The 20,664-nt window shown below is 41.4% G+C and overlaps 1 protein-coding gene across 1 annotated transcript; it reads right to left on the reverse strand.

Moving 5' to 3' along the window:
* Positions 1-478: 478 nt before the first annotated feature.
* Positions 479-20,664, reverse strand: LOC311000920 (oxysterol-binding protein-related protein 1-like). Its single transcript, XM_083991825.1, has 28 exons — positions 20,584-20,664; positions 20,195-20,385; positions 19,985-20,070; positions 19,829-19,903; positions 19,566-19,677; positions 19,394-19,479; positions 18,799-18,943; positions 18,569-18,636; positions 17,735-17,779; positions 17,332-17,405; positions 17,021-17,084; positions 16,747-16,848; positions 16,519-16,638; positions 16,312-16,390; positions 15,323-15,429; positions 8,959-9,130; positions 7,115-7,307; positions 5,131-5,206; positions 4,303-4,437; positions 3,950-4,047; positions 3,642-3,824; positions 3,446-3,553; positions 3,057-3,146; positions 2,679-2,805; positions 2,447-2,563; positions 2,194-2,317; positions 2,014-2,104; positions 479-1,569 (listed from the first exon to the last, which is right to left on the reverse strand). Exons 2-28 carry the CDS (start codon positions 20,316-20,318, stop codon positions 1,467-1,469), a joined length of 2,904 nt encoding a protein of 967 aa, XP_083847951.1. The 5' UTR covers positions 20,319-20,385; positions 20,584-20,664; the 3' UTR covers positions 479-1,466.

Here is a 20,664-nt window from a genome sequence, read left to right on the forward strand (position 1 = left end):
ACATTTCATGCTGAATAACTTAGCTCTCTTAACACATGCTGAACTATCTTGTGTATATCGATCCAAGATTTTTAACCAGGACTTTGCCTGATCCGTAGATGACGAAATGAAAACCTTATAGTGAGGGAAAATACAAATTTTATTAGATAAGAGCAGTGAAGACCAAAGTCTTCACTTTGCCGTGTACCACTCAAGATGTCTTCCGAATACTCAGGTTTTCTTAAAATCAAAGCAAACATCACAAACTCGTGGATTCATATTAAGCTTTTTATTTAGCAACAATAGAAATTATTTTCATTGATACCCAAAAGAGTGGTAAAAGAAAAAAACAACTACAACATCTAGCAGCTATCCACAAAATAAGAGAATGAATATTTCAGTGCTTGATTGTGAAGGAGGTAAGGCTTGCATAGTTATAGTGATGCACATGCATTTATAGTTATAGTTAGACTTCAATTAAATCAATGGACATAGCACTAGAAATATAGATAATTATACTTAACTATGGCAAGACCTTTACACGCACACACACACACACAAACCTATACTATAAGTGCAGAGCCAGTGTCCCTGCTTCAGTACAGTTAGAAAAAAGTGCTACTGTGTCCACAGAATCAGGTAGACTTATGTGCATTGCCGTTAGTCTATACACATCTATACAGTACATAGTTAAGGGCTACAGTATATTTTAAACATTTATTTCATAGGAAAAGTCTTAACTGCTGTAGTAGTGACCATCATTCCAGTAAGATAAGGTAACATTTTACTCACAATCACGTCTAGATATGGATTTACAATCAATTCTAAGGGACACTGCAAATTGAGGCAAATTCCAAACATCCAGTTAAACACGAATTATCTGCACCACTTATTGCACCAGGGAGTGAGAATTAAAGCGATTGCACTAGAGTGGTCTGTTACTTTGCACCGCATAATAGTATGCATGCACAAGTAGAATCAGCGTCAGGGTTAAAACATCTAATCAATGCTCTCCATTGTAGCTGTCTGTAGTAATGGGTGTCCACAATGAAGCCGATGAGTAAAATGTTTTTATAAATAGAAGGAACTGTGGACAGACTACAAACAAGCCTGAGGTTGCTGTTCAAACACTCCATCTAACACAATATATTTCTAAAATACATTCTAGTTTTTCCATTACATGCCTAAACCATACGCAACTGGTCGACAAACCATGATAAAAGGAACAAAAGACAGTTTTTGTGCTTTATTGTTCATACAGATCTATTGATGAATATATACTCTTGCTTCATTCTGTGTTTTACTGCCTTTAAAAAACGACATGTCATTAAGCATCATTTCTTAAATTGAACCCTATCCCTACCTGCTGGACAATACAACATTTAATTAGACTGATGCTTATGCAAAGGAGGCCCAGCACAAACAAGTACAGTCCATAGGAGGGAGAAGTAGATATCCATGTGTATGGTATCTGTGTGAGTTTCTTCTTAGTAGATGTCTGGCAGATGATTGTAGTTCCTGTCCCAATAGCCTTTCAAGTAGATCCAGTCCTGAGCTTTGTTGTGAGGGTTGGGTCCTTGTTGAAACCACCTGCAGAGATTTAATAATGACAGGAAAAAAATTACACTTGCTGATGTCTTGCTGAGGAATTGAAAAAATAAAAAAAGATGGATCACACACAAAAACCACAACACTAGTTCAATGTGTACAACTGGAAAAAGTTGCCAGTCCCCCTCAAGTCCCCCTGGGTCGAACCAAATATCCAAGTGTCAGCTTCAGTTAGAAACGACACAGTTGCAGTTGTGTGTTTTGTCCTGAGGGGGGTGGTGTAGTGCAACACTTCACACCAAAGCAAACAACAGTGCAAAAGCAAAGCTCTGAGCCAAACCTTGGACCAAGTGCTGCATTCCTTCTCAGTTATAATAAGGGGAAGGCACAGTGGATAGTACAAAACAAGAGGGAGACATTAAGTGAGAACAGACCCACAATCAGCCATTTAACAGCAACATTAAACCATATTTCTCAGTGACTTACCTCGTTTTCCAATCGTCTGTTGATTTGGAGCGGTTTTTCCGGGCCATCCTCTGTTTTTCCTCGAGTCTCTTCTTCTCTGCACTTGCCAAATCTGTGAGACACAGATGCAGAGATCTGAAAGTGGGGCTCAGGTGGTGTGGCGAAACATGCACTCAGATCGAGGTAGTCAAAAAAATGTACCTATATCTCCATTCTCCATGGCGCGAATGTCAGGTCTGAGGCGACTGTCTGTGTAAGGCATGACACCCTCCATGCTCTTCTCCAGCTCATTTAGCTGCATTGCGAATGTGGAGAATGCATAGAACTGCCAGAGACAAAACAAAATGACCGCATTTTCAACTGCAACAGAACGACCGAGGAAGAGAAACTTTTTTTTTCTGTTTTAAATTTAGAAACTCTTCTCCTTTCTCCTCCACCTGCCGTCTTCTCCTACCTTGGCTGAGTTGTCTGGTCGAGGTGTGATCTTCCAGACAAGCTCGCTGCCTGGGATGACCTGCACCGTTTCAGCATTAGGTGGGGGCATCTCCTCTGGCTCCTCATCCACATTGCTCTGGGGTCACAGACACACAGAGACACACAGAGACACACAGAGACACACACACTTCAAGTTCAAGTTCAACCAAATGGAGGTGAAATATAGGCGGCTTAGAATTATTTTTTTCTACCTGTTTACTGCCCCTCCTTTCATCTGAGCTCTTCTTGTCAGACTTTTTGTGGGCATCAAAGGAGGCAGGGTCTATTGTGTACAGGCATTCAGTCCATTTGCCATATATTGCACAGAGCTTCTTTTTGCTGTAAACATACAAAGAACAAACATGAGTAACACAAAGCTTTAGACAGCTGATATTTGATACATCATCTCTGAGCATTATTGTTCTGACAATACTGATGACTACAACTGCTCTGAAATAAACTGTCATGTTACATTACATGTGACAAAGTGATTAAAAATGTAGTAATTTATGTCCGATCTGCTTGTTGCTTTAAGGCAATATTGGATGTCTGATAAATAATAAAATCGTTGGTTATTCAACAGACGATACCTTTTATCTAGGATGTATCCCTCCACTTTATGGAGCTCTTTTCCAAAGAGGCCACAGGGTTTGAACGTCATGCTGCATCTCTCTCCAGTCCTGCCACAGAATGACAGAGTGCTTACTTATTCTCTTTCACCATTCTCCTTCTGCGAGCTGAGGCTCTCAAACATTAATTATCCTGCTCACGCTTTTCTATTCTAATGGCAACTGTCCCAGTTCTGCTCCCATGATCAATAAGCTGAATCTGAAAGTAGATCAACACTCCACTGCACAGTGCAGAAAAGAGATATTCATGTAATTCCTCTAAGCATGCAAATGTAGTAGGCAGGCTAGTTTGTAGATAAACATATACAGACGAGGCACAAAGAGAAGAGTTTTTTTTTTTTTTTCTTTACTTGTGATTGATCACTTCCACGTTGCCGTACTGCTCAATCCAAAGCTGACCGACAATGATATTGTGGACACAGCAAGTGGGGTTTGTCCAGGTGTAGGCTTCATTATATCTGCAGTGACAAAGAAGACAAACACTATGTAAGATGATGCTAATTCAAAATGAATCAAATCAGATGCAGCCTCAGGCCGTGCACTTACTTGGGGAGCTCCAGTGTGATTATTCCCTTTGGCTCTGCTTCTATGCTCTTTCCCCAAAACTTGAGTTTGGGGTAGATGGATCCATGGAAGACAAAATCCTCCTTGAGGCCTTCAGCGTGAAAGGCACTGACTGGAGGGTGATGGCTTACTTGCTCTGACACCCACCTAAAGCCCAAATCGTCTCTAATAGAGAACACAGACATGGCTGCTACTGCAGGGGCAGTTCACTCAAAATCTTCATCTGACGCAAAATACTGTATATTTGTTCATGACATTACATGTGAATTTAGGATGATCAACTCTCTTACCTGATGAGTTCAAAGGTCTCCCCCAGTAGTGGGTTAAAAGGCTTCCCAGTCCTCTCCCACTGTGATGCTACAGCTGATACAGCAAATGCTGCAACACACTGCAGAGCATTGAATTGTGATGAATTATAGGCAACTAATTAAATGTTTAACAACAGAGAGAATAAAAGTAGTAACAACTGAGTCCCACAACAGCATAAAAAAGACACTGATGAGACAAAGTTATATAACAGCACAAAGGTTTATGAGTTATGATTTGACTTGATTCAAATATATAACAACATATTACCATGGAGATTTACTATTAGTTTTTTATGTGATTTAATGAGGAAAGTGAACAGTGAGCCTGGTGATACCTTCATCCTCTCGACAGAGTCTGTTGTGGCATTGGCCTGGTGGATGAGGTAGGTGTGCTCCATGTATTCTGCTAGCCGCTGGAGAAAGCTCAGAGGCTCATTAAATATCACAGGCATGGCAATCTTTGACAGCTCCTGAAAGAGCAGTTGGACGAGACAAAAGAACAATGCTGAGGGCACAGGCTGGTGCATGAGCGGCGAATGCAACTGAATACAGAGGAGCTGCAATCAGTGCTCTCTTTCCAAAGCCACCACGTAAATCAGTTTCATGAAATGTGCATAAACACGTGAATATAATGAGAGAGTCTTTCTAAGGAGTGCCTTGGATCATGTCTAAAACATTTCACTGTGATATCGAAGGTTCACTGTTAAGATCTCAGAAGAGGTTGGTTTAATTTTGCCTAACAGAGTAGTTTACAAAAGAGACAAAGAGAGAGAAGACAGGAGATATTATCTTAATTCAACAATCAATACGACTGCATTCTTACACAGGCTTTAAGTATACTGGAGTATCCCATGTGTGGCTGTATATCTAGTTGTTGGCCCACTGCATGGCATATGCAAGACTCATTATCCATGATTAATTAAGGAGTACAACATTAATAGACATGATTAAATGTAATGAAATCCAGGCAGGGTCTGGAGTGACTAGGATCCCTTAGGACACTTTTTAAAGTCTGATTTTCTTAACAGTGAAAAGGTAATGAGGAAGCAAACAACTGATTTATCACAGTGACCTAACTTTTTCCCCCATGTTTAGTACTTATTCAGTAATACATTTCATTAACGTAAATTTCATTTAAGTGCAAATTGTCTGTCTGTCCTCACCATGCCGATGCATTTTTTCAGGATACTCCAGACGCTGACGTCATTCCTGGAGAACATGGGAGCCGGTAGACAGTCTCTGTGGACAGTGGGACGAAAAACAGGTTGAAACACTGTCAACTGTGAGAGAGAATTACCTTAGAAAGTTGTTATTGTAGGTTTTGTGTCACGTGCAGGAAACATCAACGCCACAGGGAATGTGACCTGGATTTGTCTAGACTCTAAAATGATTTACTTTCATTTGCTAAGTTTTGGGTCAGCCACACTAAAAAACTATTACTTTGTCTGTTATCTGTCGAGATCAGATACTGTTTGAAACCTGCAGAGGAGATAACATAGCTTGACCCACCATTTGGAAACAAAGTCATCTGACACCTGTAAGCTAATGAGCAGTCAGCTGGTCTGGTCAAACCTCATTCAATATCCATGAATGGATGTACAACTTGCATGTGTGTGTTGGCGTTTAAGAGTGGTTGAAAGATGCACTCCTTAAATTGTTCTTTTTGTGTATTAAATTTTGTTTAGAAAATGTTTTTATATAATTAAGTTTGCATACCATTCACTGTAGATTAACTTTGTCACACACAGCCACTTTCCCCCTGCCTCTAAATCTTAGACTTGGTCACAACAGAGACTTAATTTAGTCAAGCAGCAATGTTTATCTTCCAGTCTTGCTGACAGCTGTAGTGTGGACTGATTTACAAGGTTTACTGGCTGGAGGCAGATGGTGTCCTTGTTTGGAAACGAGTGCTGGAGCAACCACACAAATAAAACCCTAAATTAGCTAAATAAACAGAGAAGGAGAGAGTCTGTGTTTGCTCCACACTATGCTCCGTGCTAGCTTCTGCTCAAAAATGCATTTAAGCATGGACGATTTCTCTAATTAGATGGAAAAACAAAAATAATGTTTTCTATTTTCTAAAGTAAACTGTATTCACAGCTGTACTTGTGCATTCCCGAAGATGCATTAGAGCTGTATTTTTGACCCATTTACTATGTTGAAATGCTCTACTCTTCAGGAATACAGATAAAATGTTTTCTCTTATGCATAAATTGTGAGATGTTGTGACTGTCAATTATTTCTATGCACTTCCCACAGGCAACACTATCTACAGTTGAGTAAAGCAGTCTATGAATTATTATCTCAGTATAATATGCATGAAAATAAAACATTTACAACACTGCATTTCTGTTGTCATAAGTGAAAAACAGAATTCCTTGGACATTTTTTTTTAGAATTAGTGGTAGAGCACTATCATCGAAAGGAAAAAAATTAGATAAATGTTGAACAACTACACTTAAGCCGATCTACAGGCAACCAGGGACAGACGTATCTTTGAATGACAGGACTAATTCCAAATAAACAGACACCTCGTAAATCTTTAATAACTACACACACACACACACATACACGGGCACGGGCACGGGCACGGGCACGTGCCTACACATATACACACAGAGCCAACCAGTCAGCCAGCCAGGCCCCTTTCCTCCAACTCCTACTTTGAGCCAGCACAAGCTAAATTATTCATGGATCACTTGTTGGATTAAAGAAGAGGCCGAGGCAGAGCCAGCATGCATGGAAATGAAAGAGACTGTCAAATTCTTCACAAAACAAAACACCAAACACTGTGCTAACCTGACTGTTAACTAAGAGAGTTGGATCTGTCTGGGAAAAAGAAAAAAAAAACACAGCAGAGGCTATTCTCTGTGGATTGGGTGCTCAAACAAAAACACTTGACTAGAAAAACAGACCAGAGTGGGAAAGTGGTGTCCCATTAGACCAGCTCTGTCATATAGACTAACCTATCAGCTTGAGGTCTGCAAACCAACAGTCCTTCTGTTAATTTAACATTTTAACATTTCACATTAGCTCTACAGCGAGATGGAGAGCGCTCAGCATGGATGTCTTTGCATTTCCACCACTCTCACTGCCATCATTTAGGCCAGTAAACAAGTATGACATCATAACTGGAGCATGTCCCACCTGTGCTTCTTGACTCCATTGTACTGGGCTGGTTGGTTGCCATGGTTACCCTCCCCTGACATTCCGGAAGGCCCCCTGTGTGCACTGGAATGGCGGAGGCTGCTGCGAAGGGGGGTGTCTCTCCCCTCGTCCTCTTCACAGGAGTGACTGGCGACGGACAGGAAGCCGCTCACAGAGAAGTCCGACTCCGACTCTGTGGGATGATGACAGGGGGCAGATGCCAGGTCATGCCAAACGCCGTCTTTCTCTCTCTCTCTCTCTCACAGACACAAACACACGCACGCGCACAGGTTCGAGTGGCCGGCTCAGAAAGCTGCAGACTGCAAACTGTCTGCAAATAAGCACCTGTGCTCAAGTTCCTCTCCAGCCTCCCCCCCCTCCCTGCTGCCAGCCAAACCCCACCTGGGGATTGTGTTCCAATGAGAGGCCACACTGAGGCTTCATTTCCTCCGACATTGTTTGCTCTGCACTTTGCTGGACACAGCTCCTCCCCTAGTCAGCACTGTCAGTGACATTACAGGTACTGTCACATACACAAAGGGAGGGGGAGAGTAGTCTGATATTTGCACACTGTGATGGAGGACTGTAGATGCTCATCTGAGTTACAAGTGCTTATTTTCAGTGTGTGTAGCTGTTTATGTGCTGGCAGGAATTGCAGTTGCATGGGTGAACCGTGTTGTACAGTAGCAGATACAACACTGCTGCGCAAACATACTCTGTTAAAATAAAACAAAACATGGTTGGGTTTACACATTCAGCCTGAGAAAATCTCTTACATATACTGAGCACACAACATAACTCAGAGCTACCTATGAATAATGCAATGATTCTATAGCAAAGATTGCTCCATAGTGCACAAATGTTAGAGTAGAGGGAAGGTCTGCTGTATAAAATCACCATGACAAGGCTTTTGAGTAGACAGAGAAGCTCGGACACAGACATGTTGGTTATGCAATTACAAGTCTAATTCTTCTCCATTAACTAATGATTTGAATTGTACTTAAAAAAGAAAGAAAGAAAGCCTCAGCATAATCACTCTTCATTACCCTTGAGTATAACACAAGAAGACATTGGCAATGTTGTCTGGGCAATTTCAGAGACAGTCACAGTGCCAGTTGTCTGTCACTGGGTACAACCACACAGACACAAGCGCATGCAGTGTACGCTGTGTGTTACTGTGCGTACAGGGAGACCTGAAAACTGAAACAATTTGGAGCAGGATGTGCTGTTGGTGGAGTTTTCTCGGACACAAGTGAGTAAATATGCATCACGAGTTTTCTTGTAAACACATACCTATGTTTACATTTAATGTGACTCACTAAAAGCAATATTTCATCGCCGATGCCTGATAAATGTGTTGAATGCGCGCTTCATAAATGATTTGCGCAGGTGATGTTTTTAAATGGCATTTTCTTTTGTTCGTTGTTTATGTACGTGTTTGTAAGCTTGTACTCCTCTTCCCCCCAGCCTTTGTTGCTGCACATAATTACCACCGACTGTCAATCAGCAGAAGAGTGTACAACCAACAGCAGGAATGTGTATCATGCCGCCTGTGTGCTTGTGGGCGATGCAAACAAAATAGGACCATAGCCTGCTCAACAGGGTAACCTGTGAGAAATGCACACAACTCACTGCACTAGCATGCATTCAACTAAAATATATTAAGCCAAATGAGAAAATGATCAGAGAACACAATCCTTGAGACTGCAACTTTCTCACCTGACCAAGACACTTCATTAAAAACTGCACTATACAGTATATTGGTCTTGTGTGACCTCAGTGAGATACTCTTTACTCTATTACCGTACATCACTAACTGACCACTTACAGTAAGGGCTGCTGACCTGATTCAGCGTCATAGAAGTCATCCTTGGTGACAGTGCTGAGGGTTGATGACGACCTCCTGCTCTTGCTCAGCGACTGCTTGAGTTCGTCGTGCTCAGTTGCCACCGTCTGCAGAGCCTCTGTCAGAGCTTTATTCTTCTCTGCCTCCTCTTCTAACTTCAGACTCCACACCTGCAAGCACAGACAGTGCAGTCTAAGAAGGGAATATGATTAGCTATTTTTAGCCAACATTTCTGACGCATGAGTACAGCACGGAACTAACAAATATTGACTGATGGATTGAAATTAGTGGTTCTGATAGCGGGGCATTGTTGTAACCCTGCCCACAGATCTGGTTTCCTCCAGTCGGAACCAAATACCCCAGTCTCTGAGAGCTCTGTAGCCCAGGTCTGAGTGTCCCGTCAGAGCAACCTGAGCCAGGTTTGTGTGGGACAAACTAGATCAATGTTTCCTATTGTCTAACACTGCTGTCGTACATCTTTTTCTAACTGAATAAAAGACATATAATTTAAATAAATACATAAGACAAATCTACAGCTGCTATTATAGATGATAAAAGGGTGGCTTAAACAATTAAAAGAGATTACAAAGTCAATTTACACATCAATTATCTATAACAGAAAATAGAAAAAACACACACACACAGAAAACAAAGTTCACTGATCATTAAAAAAAGAACTCCCACGGTCACCTTGGGCACAGATTGAAATCTGAGAGAAATAGGAGCTTGTGAATTACACCGTAACTCTGAGGCTGCAAAGCAAGGCAAGGCCAGTATCTTCTATTAAAGATGAAAAGTTCTGCCTCATCTCTTCCACTGCCTGAGAGGTTATTGTTGTGGGCACAGTCATGCACAAAGAGGCATTTTTCAACTAGTCTGCTGATGTGCTCAAGGTGGGTTTTTTTTTGTAATTCACTGACTGTAACCAAGTCTATCTATGGCTCACCATTCCCCTCTCAGATATTGTGCCTAGAACCATTAAAAAAAATAACATGGTTCTGAAATTCAAAGATGTGCTTCCCATTAACATAAAAACAGTGGCTGTCTGTCTTGTGATTAATTCATTTGACGATATGTTGTGTAATTACAAGATAATATATAAGACCGTGTATATAGAACAGCCCCATTGCATTTAGTAGCTTCAACTTCAAAAATCCTGCAGGTGCCTGTGTGGTGGAGATGGATGAGGCAGTGGAAACAGAGACACACATTTACTTACTTGCAGATTAGTTTTTTCTCTGATCAGCAAACTTCAAGGCTGCTAATACATCCATTTGTAATGAATATTGATCTGATTCCAATTGGAGCACACCTAACACCAGCTAAGGGCTTACTGTAGGTACATTTTGGAAATACAGTACTGTGCATAATGTAGACACAATTTCTTTTGTGCTCCATAATTGACTCAGCAAAGAGGATGTGAGGATGCCTTACATACAACAATGTGCGACGAGCCATGCAACTCCTATGATCAGAATGTCACACCACATTAAGTTTCTTAACTGACTGTTCGTCTCCACTGATGTGTTTGTGACCTTACCACATATTACCCCATTTGCACATCTGATGTATAGAAAAACCCACACTTACTTAAATTAGCCATGATGACTTTATATAGCACATCCTTGTAAACACAGATTTCACTGAGACTTCTCCTGTAACTGACACAAGAAGCTTCTTGCTCACGAGGTTCAACAGTCGTCTGGCACCTACAAGGATAAACCTAACACTTTCACTCTTGCTATCATCACACTTGCTATATTGCTTGTGCTTCAGCTTGTGTTCTGGCTGAAAATAGGAAAACAGTGTTTGTGGATATCCAACACTTTGAAAATCGACATCATTCTGTTTGTGTGCTCCAGTTTCCCCACACGTGACTCCTAATAGGCCTAAAAGTGAACTACAGCAGAGGCACAGTGTGACGCTTGCTAATAAAACCATTATACACATCAAATGTGTGTCCATAAATAGATCGCCCTTGAAAAACATCAGCCAATCCAACCCTCTTTCACTATATGGTATGAAATAAATGAACTCACTGTGTACAAGCATAATGTTAACACTCCATGTCCCAGGCCCTTGGCTTAAGAGCCCATCCAGGAACACAACACTTTGTTGTGTAAGTATCCCAGCCAGCTCTCTCGCTCTCACTGCATCCTCTCGCCTGAGCACAAACAGCGCTATTTTAAGCCCTGCTGAGGCTCTGTGATGGAGCTGGAGCTGGAGCTGGAGCCTGGGAGGGATGCTTCTCCTTGGCCAACACCCCAAAGGGTAGAGCATTTACTTTGTTCTAAAATTTGCTTCCTCTGCCGAAGGGGAAGCAAATCTCTGAGGGAAATTTTTATTACAGCTCTATATGGTACCGTTATACCCTATTGTCCCCAACTAATTGTAACTGTATATCAAACAACATGACTCAATGTCGGCTAGGAGCTAAGCAACTAAAAAAACTTTATTGGAGTGTGACAGAGGAACTGCCGAGAGACATGACAAATAATTACACAGAAATAAGGTTGTGCTTCTATATACAGGCACAACTTGCATCCCCCCAAAAATGAATGTATGCTTCCTCATCTTATGCACATCTCATGACCTGAAAAAGGGGCCGGTGCAGGAACCTACATCAACAACGTTTAGCAATGCTCACTGAAGCCTGTCTCTCCTGGGTATGATATGACACTTGGAAGGTCAGTAACACATGCAGCTACGGTTGAAATAAAAGTCCAACTGTACTTTGTCTTTCCCCCAATTCCCAAGGCTGTAAAGACAATCTGCTTTCCTACACTATGCCGATCCGAATTTATGAGTAACTACTCCACAATCTCTTGCCTTCAGAGCAAAACAAAGTGACAGATCCGCTTGGTGTGTCAACACTAAGTGGTTTCATGCTAAAAGCCTCCATTCGTTTTCTTGACAGATGTGGAAGCATACTGCCTGAATGCCAGAAAGGTTGGGCTTATAAATCTGTGTTGTCTGAATTACTGTAACAATCTCTGGGATGGTTTCTGCTCAGAATTGCCCATTTGCAGCTGAACCTTCATTATGATGCTCTGCGAAGAAAGTTAGCATCCTCCCTAAATATTATCCAGTCGCCAGCCCGTCATGTGTCCCTCCGAATAAATGTGGTTGCTCTGACTGGCATCCTTTAGCTGTGCAGCAGCTGCTGAAATGGGTCAGACTGCCTCTACTCTGCTGAAGGGCAATACTGTGCAAAACCCTTTGAGATATAATTCATGCTCCTCTGTTACACATCTGCCTGGAAATCAAAGCACAGCTTCCACAGCACGTGACTCCTGTGTGCTATGTACTGTAGAAAAACAAATGTGTTAGTGGGACCAACGGCGGCATCTGTGGCAGGACAATGGGAATGTGGGATTAAAGTTAATACTGCCTAATACAGCCAATCTCAGCAGTGTAGAAATATAATCCATTTAGTGCACGTAGTAGCAGAAGCTTAACAGGAGACTGGTGGCTGTAACATGCTTGTTAAGACATTTTCTTTGGTTGTTAGAAGTGAATTAAGTGTCCTTTGTTACAACATTTCCAATGCTTCCTGGGTGATTAGACCGTGATGAATGTCCTCAGCTTCCCTGTGATAACAACAGTGGGGTTTTCCATGTGACAGGACAGCAGCTGTTGCCAGTTCATACCAAGATAATGTGATTTGGCAATGCACACGTCACGTTGTAAACATGCCTCTTTTGGCCATTGTTGAACAATCTAGCTTACTTTTAATGCACCTTATACAAACACCATGATACAAAGTCCTTAGTTATGTCTCCATATTAAGTTAATTTTCTACTTCCTAGTTGATTTTAAAATAAGAGATGTGTAGTACATGCTACACTCGGGAATGATGCAATACAGTCTCTTAATTGGCAGTGGAACAGAGTTTGACACAGGCGTATAAAATCTTTGAATTCTTAATTGAGGTGCTGCATTAGGCTACTGTCTGTCAGACACGCAATCATATCTTAAAGAAACCTTATGTATCACCATAACAAATAAGTCCTCTAAGCATTTTCATCTCCATACCATCAGTTTGACTCAGAATTCATGATCTCATTAAAAAGATGCAATGAACAGAGCGTTCAGCACCACTTCAAACAAGTTACATTCACAGGCGAAAATTCTGATAATTAAATCCACAGTAATGACCTGCGCATACTGATAAACCGCTCTCGTTTGTGCCAAAGCTTCAAACCAACTCTCGAATCAACGGGTACACTAAAAACATCAGAACTGATGCCAAACTTCAAACACCTTACGCCAAGTCATCTGGGACCAGCCCACAAACAATGCCAGTTATTCAGATGACAATTTAAAAAAAAGAGAAAAAAATGATGAGAGGAAAGCAGAAAAAACTATTTGGTTTGTACCTGTGCAGAAAGTGGCGTTGCTGTCTCTTCTCTCTCCTGCGCTCGGATGCTCTGGCATGTGGAAGTGTGCCTGCGAGCGTGTATTTTCACTGTTGGAGGGTGAAAGCATGTATCGCCAGCTGAGCCTGTGAATATGCACACACTTGGGTTCCCTCACTCAATGCACAGCCTTTCCCTGGAGCGGGAGTGTGTGGATCCAAATCCAAGTGTGTGTGTGTGTGTGTGTGTGAGTGTGTTTGTGTGCGCGAGTGTCTACACTGATCTGCAAGCTGAATGCAGACCTAAGCATAAAAGCGGATCTTGCCTGTGTCCTTCCTACAGACATGCCAGTGATTACCAGACTGTTCTACTGCTCCCCCTCCCCAAGGGCATGGCATAACCACGAGGACAGGTGGACAGGGACGCCAACACACACTCACATGAAAACTTCAAACCTGATTGGTATGGAGGAGATAACGTAAAAGGGAGGAGCTATGTAATCATTCAATACTGGTATGGAGGAGATAACGTAAAAGGGAGGGGCTATGTAATCATTCAATACAATTTATTCAACCAATAGGAGCGCAGCACGTGGGTTAGGGTAGGGGAATCAATGAGATGAGGATTCATAGAGGCTCTATGAGCAGCTATATACAGTAACTAGATTAAATTAGATGTCAACTTTCTATGAAATTTGTTTTACATCTCGAGGTGAACACCACTTCACTTTCACAGGAAAGATCACAATATATATTTAGTCAATCGATTGACAATTTGTAATCGTGATTAATAGCATTATTTCCGTAGTTAACTCGCGATTAATCGCAATCACATTTTTTTCTGTTCCACATGTACCTTAAGAGGGATATTTTTCAAATACTTAATACTCTTAACATGAGAGTGGACAGATTTATGCAAATGTATTATTATTATTTCAACAATCTGAAACATGGACAAATCATGTCCAGAATATTCTCCAGAATAACCTCTGAGGTGGGTTGGTTACAGTTGTCCATACCGGTGCGGACCAAGAGTGCAACCACATTTTTCAGCTTGTACGGTTCGCATTCACATGTTTGTTTTCACTCTGGTCTAAACGCCGCACCATGGGCGGAGCATCATTTTTCCATGACGACTGACCAGAAAAAGACGTGTAGTACATCATATTTACAGGGCAGGTCCACGAAGTTGGAATGGAGAGGGGTCTGGCCATGTTCACATAACAAATGGACCCACCATAGTTAAACTGTAGCTGCACCTGAGTGTGACTGTTAACTGGGCTGAACTAAACACTGTCACTGCCTGTGTGAAAACGCACATAGTAAATGCAAATAAGTTTGGTCTTGTCTAGAGAACCATCTGGTAGGACTTCGAAGCTGGATTTCCTGTTTAAAAGACCCGTTTCTTTATCATTTTTTGAGGTTTGTTTTTACTTGCCATCCACACCTTACTGCTGCGTGGCCGTGGCCTCAATTAAAGCAGAAGTAAGCGGAATTTTTGTGTTAATATAAGTCTTAAATAGTTATATCTTCCGACAGCAATCACTTACATAGAGTGTTTGGTCCGAAACACGGGTCTGTCAGTCACTCTGCTCTGCTGTAAGCCGAGGAGAAAACTTACTTCCTTGTATCCTACAAGCTTTATCCAATGAGAGAGACGGCATGAAGGGCTGTGTGTGCAGCCAAGGGATGCGCGTGAATGTGGTGACGTAGGGACGAGGACCAATAGATCCATGACGAGGGCGGGGGCTGCTAACTCCATCGGCTGACAAGATGTTACCCAAAACGACCGGATCGCTTACTTCTGCTTTAATGTATTGTTGTACATGCTTTAATCGCGCGTCAAAATGATTTGTGGTGTTTCAAGTAATTTGCCTTGTTATTATAGTGTTAACTTTGGCAGCCCAACAATATACACAATGTTTTCATGGTTTTGACAGCAGTTAGGTCAGAGGAACGGCATGACATTATAATTTGACTGTATTGTGTTTGTTAGTGTGCCTACCTCTTCTTGTTTTGACAGCAGTTCAAGGCACAGATGGAGGGCAGCACAAGTTTCAGAGGAAAGCTCACTGGTCTCTTTGGCTTTAAGTAGAAGAGGAGCAGCCAATGCTTAAACAGAAAAAGACACAATATTATTGCTGCTTAAAATGTATGGAATTATTTTGTAATGGAAAATTATGTGTGATTATTTCCATTATTAACTCTTTTGCAACCTTTGACAAGTTTTCTCGTTATTGCATGCCCGAATGTTGGCGACCTTGGACGTGAAAACTCGTAAAAATCTGTGACCAGTGTAGCGTGCCGTACACATGCTCGGATATGAATAGGGAATCCCACAATATCAGATCCCAGATCTGAGATGAGATTGAGATACAACAACAGCACCTCCCCCAGAAACCGGTGGGCAACGAGATTGGATGAAAGGGTCAGGTTACATCTGACCCACTTGTATAACGTTAGCTGCCCCCAGTGCATTTAACCATACAAAATCATTTGGGAGACATGTCACACTGCCAGGATTGCCACCTAACACAAAGTGTGTTTTTCTCTGAAACTTGAGTGGGAGCTCTATTTTTGGAGAAACTGGGCTCTCTTCTTCTCCTTCGTGCTCACGAGCGAAACGGTGAAGTTTTTTTGAGGAGCATGTTGGAAATTCACTCTTCAACCACGCGAAAACCGTTTGTTTCTGGGCCTTGTACAGAGTTAGCTTCAATGTTGGAAAAATGTAACAAATAGCTAAAAACATGCGTGATGAGCAATTAATTGAAGTCGCGAAAGAGTTAACAATAATGAATCACTGTTTATTTATGTAAATTGTTTATTCTATGATATAAAATATAAAAATAAAGGGGTATTTGCTGACTTTTTGTCCAGAACCCATAATGACCTAATTTCTTGATTTGTCCCACCAACTGACTAAACCCCAGACATAATACAGGTAGATCACCACCTTTACTGCATTGGTAAGTGTCAAAAGTCTTGGACACTTACCAGAGTTCTGCTCATTCTTCACCATTGACAGAAATATTGAAACTTCACTCTCCAGTTTCTGTTGGCACGTACTGGCTGCCTGCATGAAAGAGGCACTTAAACAATGGAAGCTTCACAGCTCAACAAACATGCATTTTAAAAAGTAACATTGTTGAAACAAAGGCTCTAAATTGCACTGTTGCACTTACAAAAAACATCAACACCTACCTGAACTGCTTGTGTCAGGTTGGCCACACCACCATCACCGTCATCATCACTAAAAATCTCTTCTTGGGTGCAGTGGCGGGTGCTATAGGATGAATGGGCCGCAAATGCATCCAACCATTTCTAAGGAGAGAAATACTGGTAAATCTGTCTACTGGTGCACGTGACAAGTAGCTGAATCGGTCAGATTATTTCGGGAGGTGAGGGTAGGCAAGGTGAATCTCATCTCACTTTTCTTGTTGCGATTGAATCTGTTTTTGAGGGGACCTTAAAATACAGCACACTGTCATCAAAGCACCTGAGCATGAAGAAGCAATGATCCCATGGTTTGACCTGGAATGACAAACATAGAATCACTTATGGCCATGCACTGATGCAGTGGATGTCAAACATCATCATGTCATGAGCTTAATGTGATCATAAATGAAACATCTAAGGCCAGAGCATCTATGTGTAGTCATGAAGGTTAATCAAACACAATGAGCCTATCACCTCTTCTACTTACCATGCAGTAGGCCCGTGTTAGAGACTTAGAGCCCAGTTTTCTGACACCAGCCCGTGCATCAGCCCTAGAAATAGAAAAAAATAGAAAGTACACAAACACTGGACAATGTACCAAATAAATCACAGCAGTAATACATGAAATACAGATACAGTCGCTATTTAAAAGGTCAGCTTTGCTTGATGAACCATTTCATCTCCAGCAAGAATTGTTTTGAAGGAATTATATTTCCTTTTATTTAGACTTTCACACATTCTCTGTACAAACTATAATGCTTTAACTTCAGATGACTGTGCACTGATGAAGTTGCTCACTGTCTGTGGTACCAGGAGAGAGTTCCATCCTCAATAACCACCCAGTGGGACCGCCATCCGAGAAACCGTGAACTCTGTCAGGGACACATGACATCAATAGCAGATGTACAAAACTGTGTGGTAATAGTGAATAATGTCAATGTATAAAATACCTTGTGCAGAAAGGTGGAGACCATTATTAATTTTGTACCATTTCAAATAAACTCAGGAAAACAGGCACACAAAACTTTTGTGAGGGACACTTACTGTATACAACAATAATAATATTAATAATGATGTGTGTTGACTAACAGGACAAAAGTAAAAGTATACAAAATCAAATCTGGGTCAGTCTGAACAAAACATTGCCTCATGCTTCTTCTTTTTAAAGAATAGTCAAGAATACACTTCAACATCTGGGTACCTTCCAAAGAGGGCCTTCAATCTTCTGCACCCCACTGTTCACATCCTTTGTAGGCAGAAGAAAAATGTCAGACAGAGCCTGATTGACAGTTTTGAAGATGTTTCTGAGTCCCTCTGTATTACACTAAACCCTCCATAGCTTCAGGGGTAAATAATTTTTTCCAATTTACTTAAGAGCATACTGTCTTGTCTTCTTTATTCCCCACCGTGACTATGCAATTCTCTGTATTGACACTGTGCCAGGCTTATCAGACATCCAGGCAAGAGCAAGGACTGCTGACTTGCAAGGTTTTTCCAACACAGTTGCCAGACCTCAAGTGAACATGTACAGAGCGGCTGTGTGTGAAAAGAAAAAATACAGAAAGATGGCTGTGCATCTACTGTATACTTGGGGCCAAGTGCAGATAGCAAAGACCGTTTTTCCTACAAGGGAAAATTAAGACATCAAATCTGCTATTAAGGTGCTGAGCACACAAAGCAGTTTCAGTACAAAAAAATGAGTTATTAGTTCATGGAGTGCCCAAGATTGGAGCTGTTAATCCTCAAGGAAACATGAACAAGGTCAGCCAATTTCACAAAATTATTTGGTGGATTTTATTTTTCCAGGCTTAATTCTAGCCAGGTGCTGGAGGAAAGGCCGGAGGATCAGTAATCAAAGGAATAAATCCATCATTGTTTATGGACCATGAATCAAATACCAGATTTAACACTGTCTGAAGTCCAGAGTCAAAAGTAAATATACTGAGTTTTGGCATTACATGTCAAAGGAATGTGCAGCAGTGACCTGATAATTCAAAGGGAATAGAAGGTTTTAAACGCACTCATCTGCCCTCACCTTGTCCTGATAGGCCGCTAAAATGTGTCTGAGTTCATCACTACGGACCAGGTCCAGCGCTGTCTGGTCTGCAAAAGAATCAGCCATACAAACAAACCATTATGCATTTAAATCTGCAGAATTTATCATGTTATGAATCCAAGGATTACTGTTACAAACATTACAGAACTAATGAAATATCACTCACAATAATTAAAAAATAATGTTGAAAACATTGATAATTGATGTACCATTGTTGTTCTTGATACTCGGGCTGGCGCCAGACTTGAGCAGCTTTATAATGCACTGCTTCTGCCCTCTGTAGGCTGCACAGTGTAAGGGTGTGTTACCCACTGAATCCCTGCAGTGAATATTTGGAGCCTCCTTTCCACTGAGCTGAAGAAGATAAAGGACAGTTGAACTACAGGGAAGCAGCTTCACATTGTGCAGTAAACACACCCATAATCAATCCACCTTAAATCAGGAAAACACTATAGACAATTAAGGCCAATTATAGCTCTGATTTGGTTAGTAAAAAGATACTGCAGGTCATCAAGGACAGTTGGCACACATTGTTACAGTATGTGTGTGTGTCTTGAAGAGGCTACTGACCGAGTCTCCGACCTTTTAGACCTTTGACTATATCAAATATGACTTTAACAACTGAAAAATAGACAAATATAAACCATATTTCTGTAAGTCGTGCTGGTTAATATTTTCGGCACGGACAGATAGAAAAGTCTGTTGTTCCATTTGTGGTTAATTTTGTGGATTGTAACATTTTAATTGTTATCAAACCAATATACAGACACCCTGCCAAGGTTCAACAAAGGTTCAGATGCTAACCAGTTTAGACAGAGTGGAGATGTCCCCCTCTCTGGCTGCCTCCAGAAGCTTTTCCTCTCGCCGCCTTGTCTCCCTCCTCTCTGCAGCTGCACAAACAAACACTATTTGAGAACAACGGCAGCTGATCCACAGTGATGAGAAGCCATCAGCAAATATTCCCATCATTTCATACCCTCCAGCATTGTAATGATTTCATCATCCTCTGTGACATCTTTAGGGATTTGAGCTGTTCCATTGATTATGTTGGCACAGGCATCATACCGCAGCAGCAACAGAACAATCTCCTTCAAGATCCACAGTAAAAATAAAATAAAAAAACAAAAACAAAAAAAACACTAACCATTATGTATCATTAAGCTAAAGCTTCAATTGGAGAAAATTAGATGGAATCTGTGACAGTATACCACAACATTAATGTGCCTGGTGTATTTTCACCTTCCTTCCTGTGTGAGCTGCTTTGTGTAGAGGCGTGTCTCCCATGTTATTCTGCACATTCACATCAGCACCTGCCTGGACATGAGATCCATACAATAGATGTTCACTGGCAGCAAATACAGCATAGTGAATATAATTATACAGTAGAGCTCTCACCTTCAATAGCTCCTCCACAACATCTCTGTGTCCAAAGTAACAGGCCAGGTGGAGGGGTGTCCACCCTGAGCTGGGTTTGGACTTGGCTACAGAAAGTGACATAAAGAGGAAATAAATGAACATGTCTCCCGTGTAACCCATAGACTGCAGGCTATATAAAAGAGGTACCTGGGGATGGTGATGTTATTTTATTTTATTTTCACTACGTACATCTGCAGTTGATGTGGACAGAGATGCTCCGGTCAATCCTCGACTGAAGGAGCCTCTGAATGTCAGAACAGCTGCCATCTTTAGCATAGAGGAGAAGCTGGCCCTCAACTGTGTCTGCCTCCATTTATCAGCACAAAGGTAACAGACGTTAAATACCTGCACGGGTCGGCTTCACAGGAAAGAAATACAACCTGAGAGGAACAGGAACAACCAGAAACAACAAAAAACGTAAAGACACGGTGAGTCAAAGGGTTCATTGAGCCTGTTTACTTTTCTCCTGACTTGAAAATGACAGGTTAACAACTTACACACATGGAGTGAGGTAATTTTACCAAGACATTTAACTCGTTAACATGTTAGCTATAGTGAGGTAGCAACTGCAGACTTACACGTAGGGGTTTTCAACTCTTAATGCGACAAATATAGAGTTTGGTTTAGTTCAGCCAGAGAGTGTGTGTGTGTGTGTGTGT

This window comes from Trachurus trachurus (assembly GCF_905171665.1).
Source record: "Trachurus trachurus genome assembly, chromosome: 17".
NCBI lineage: Eukaryota > Metazoa > Chordata > Actinopteri > Carangiformes > Carangidae > Trachurus > Trachurus trachurus.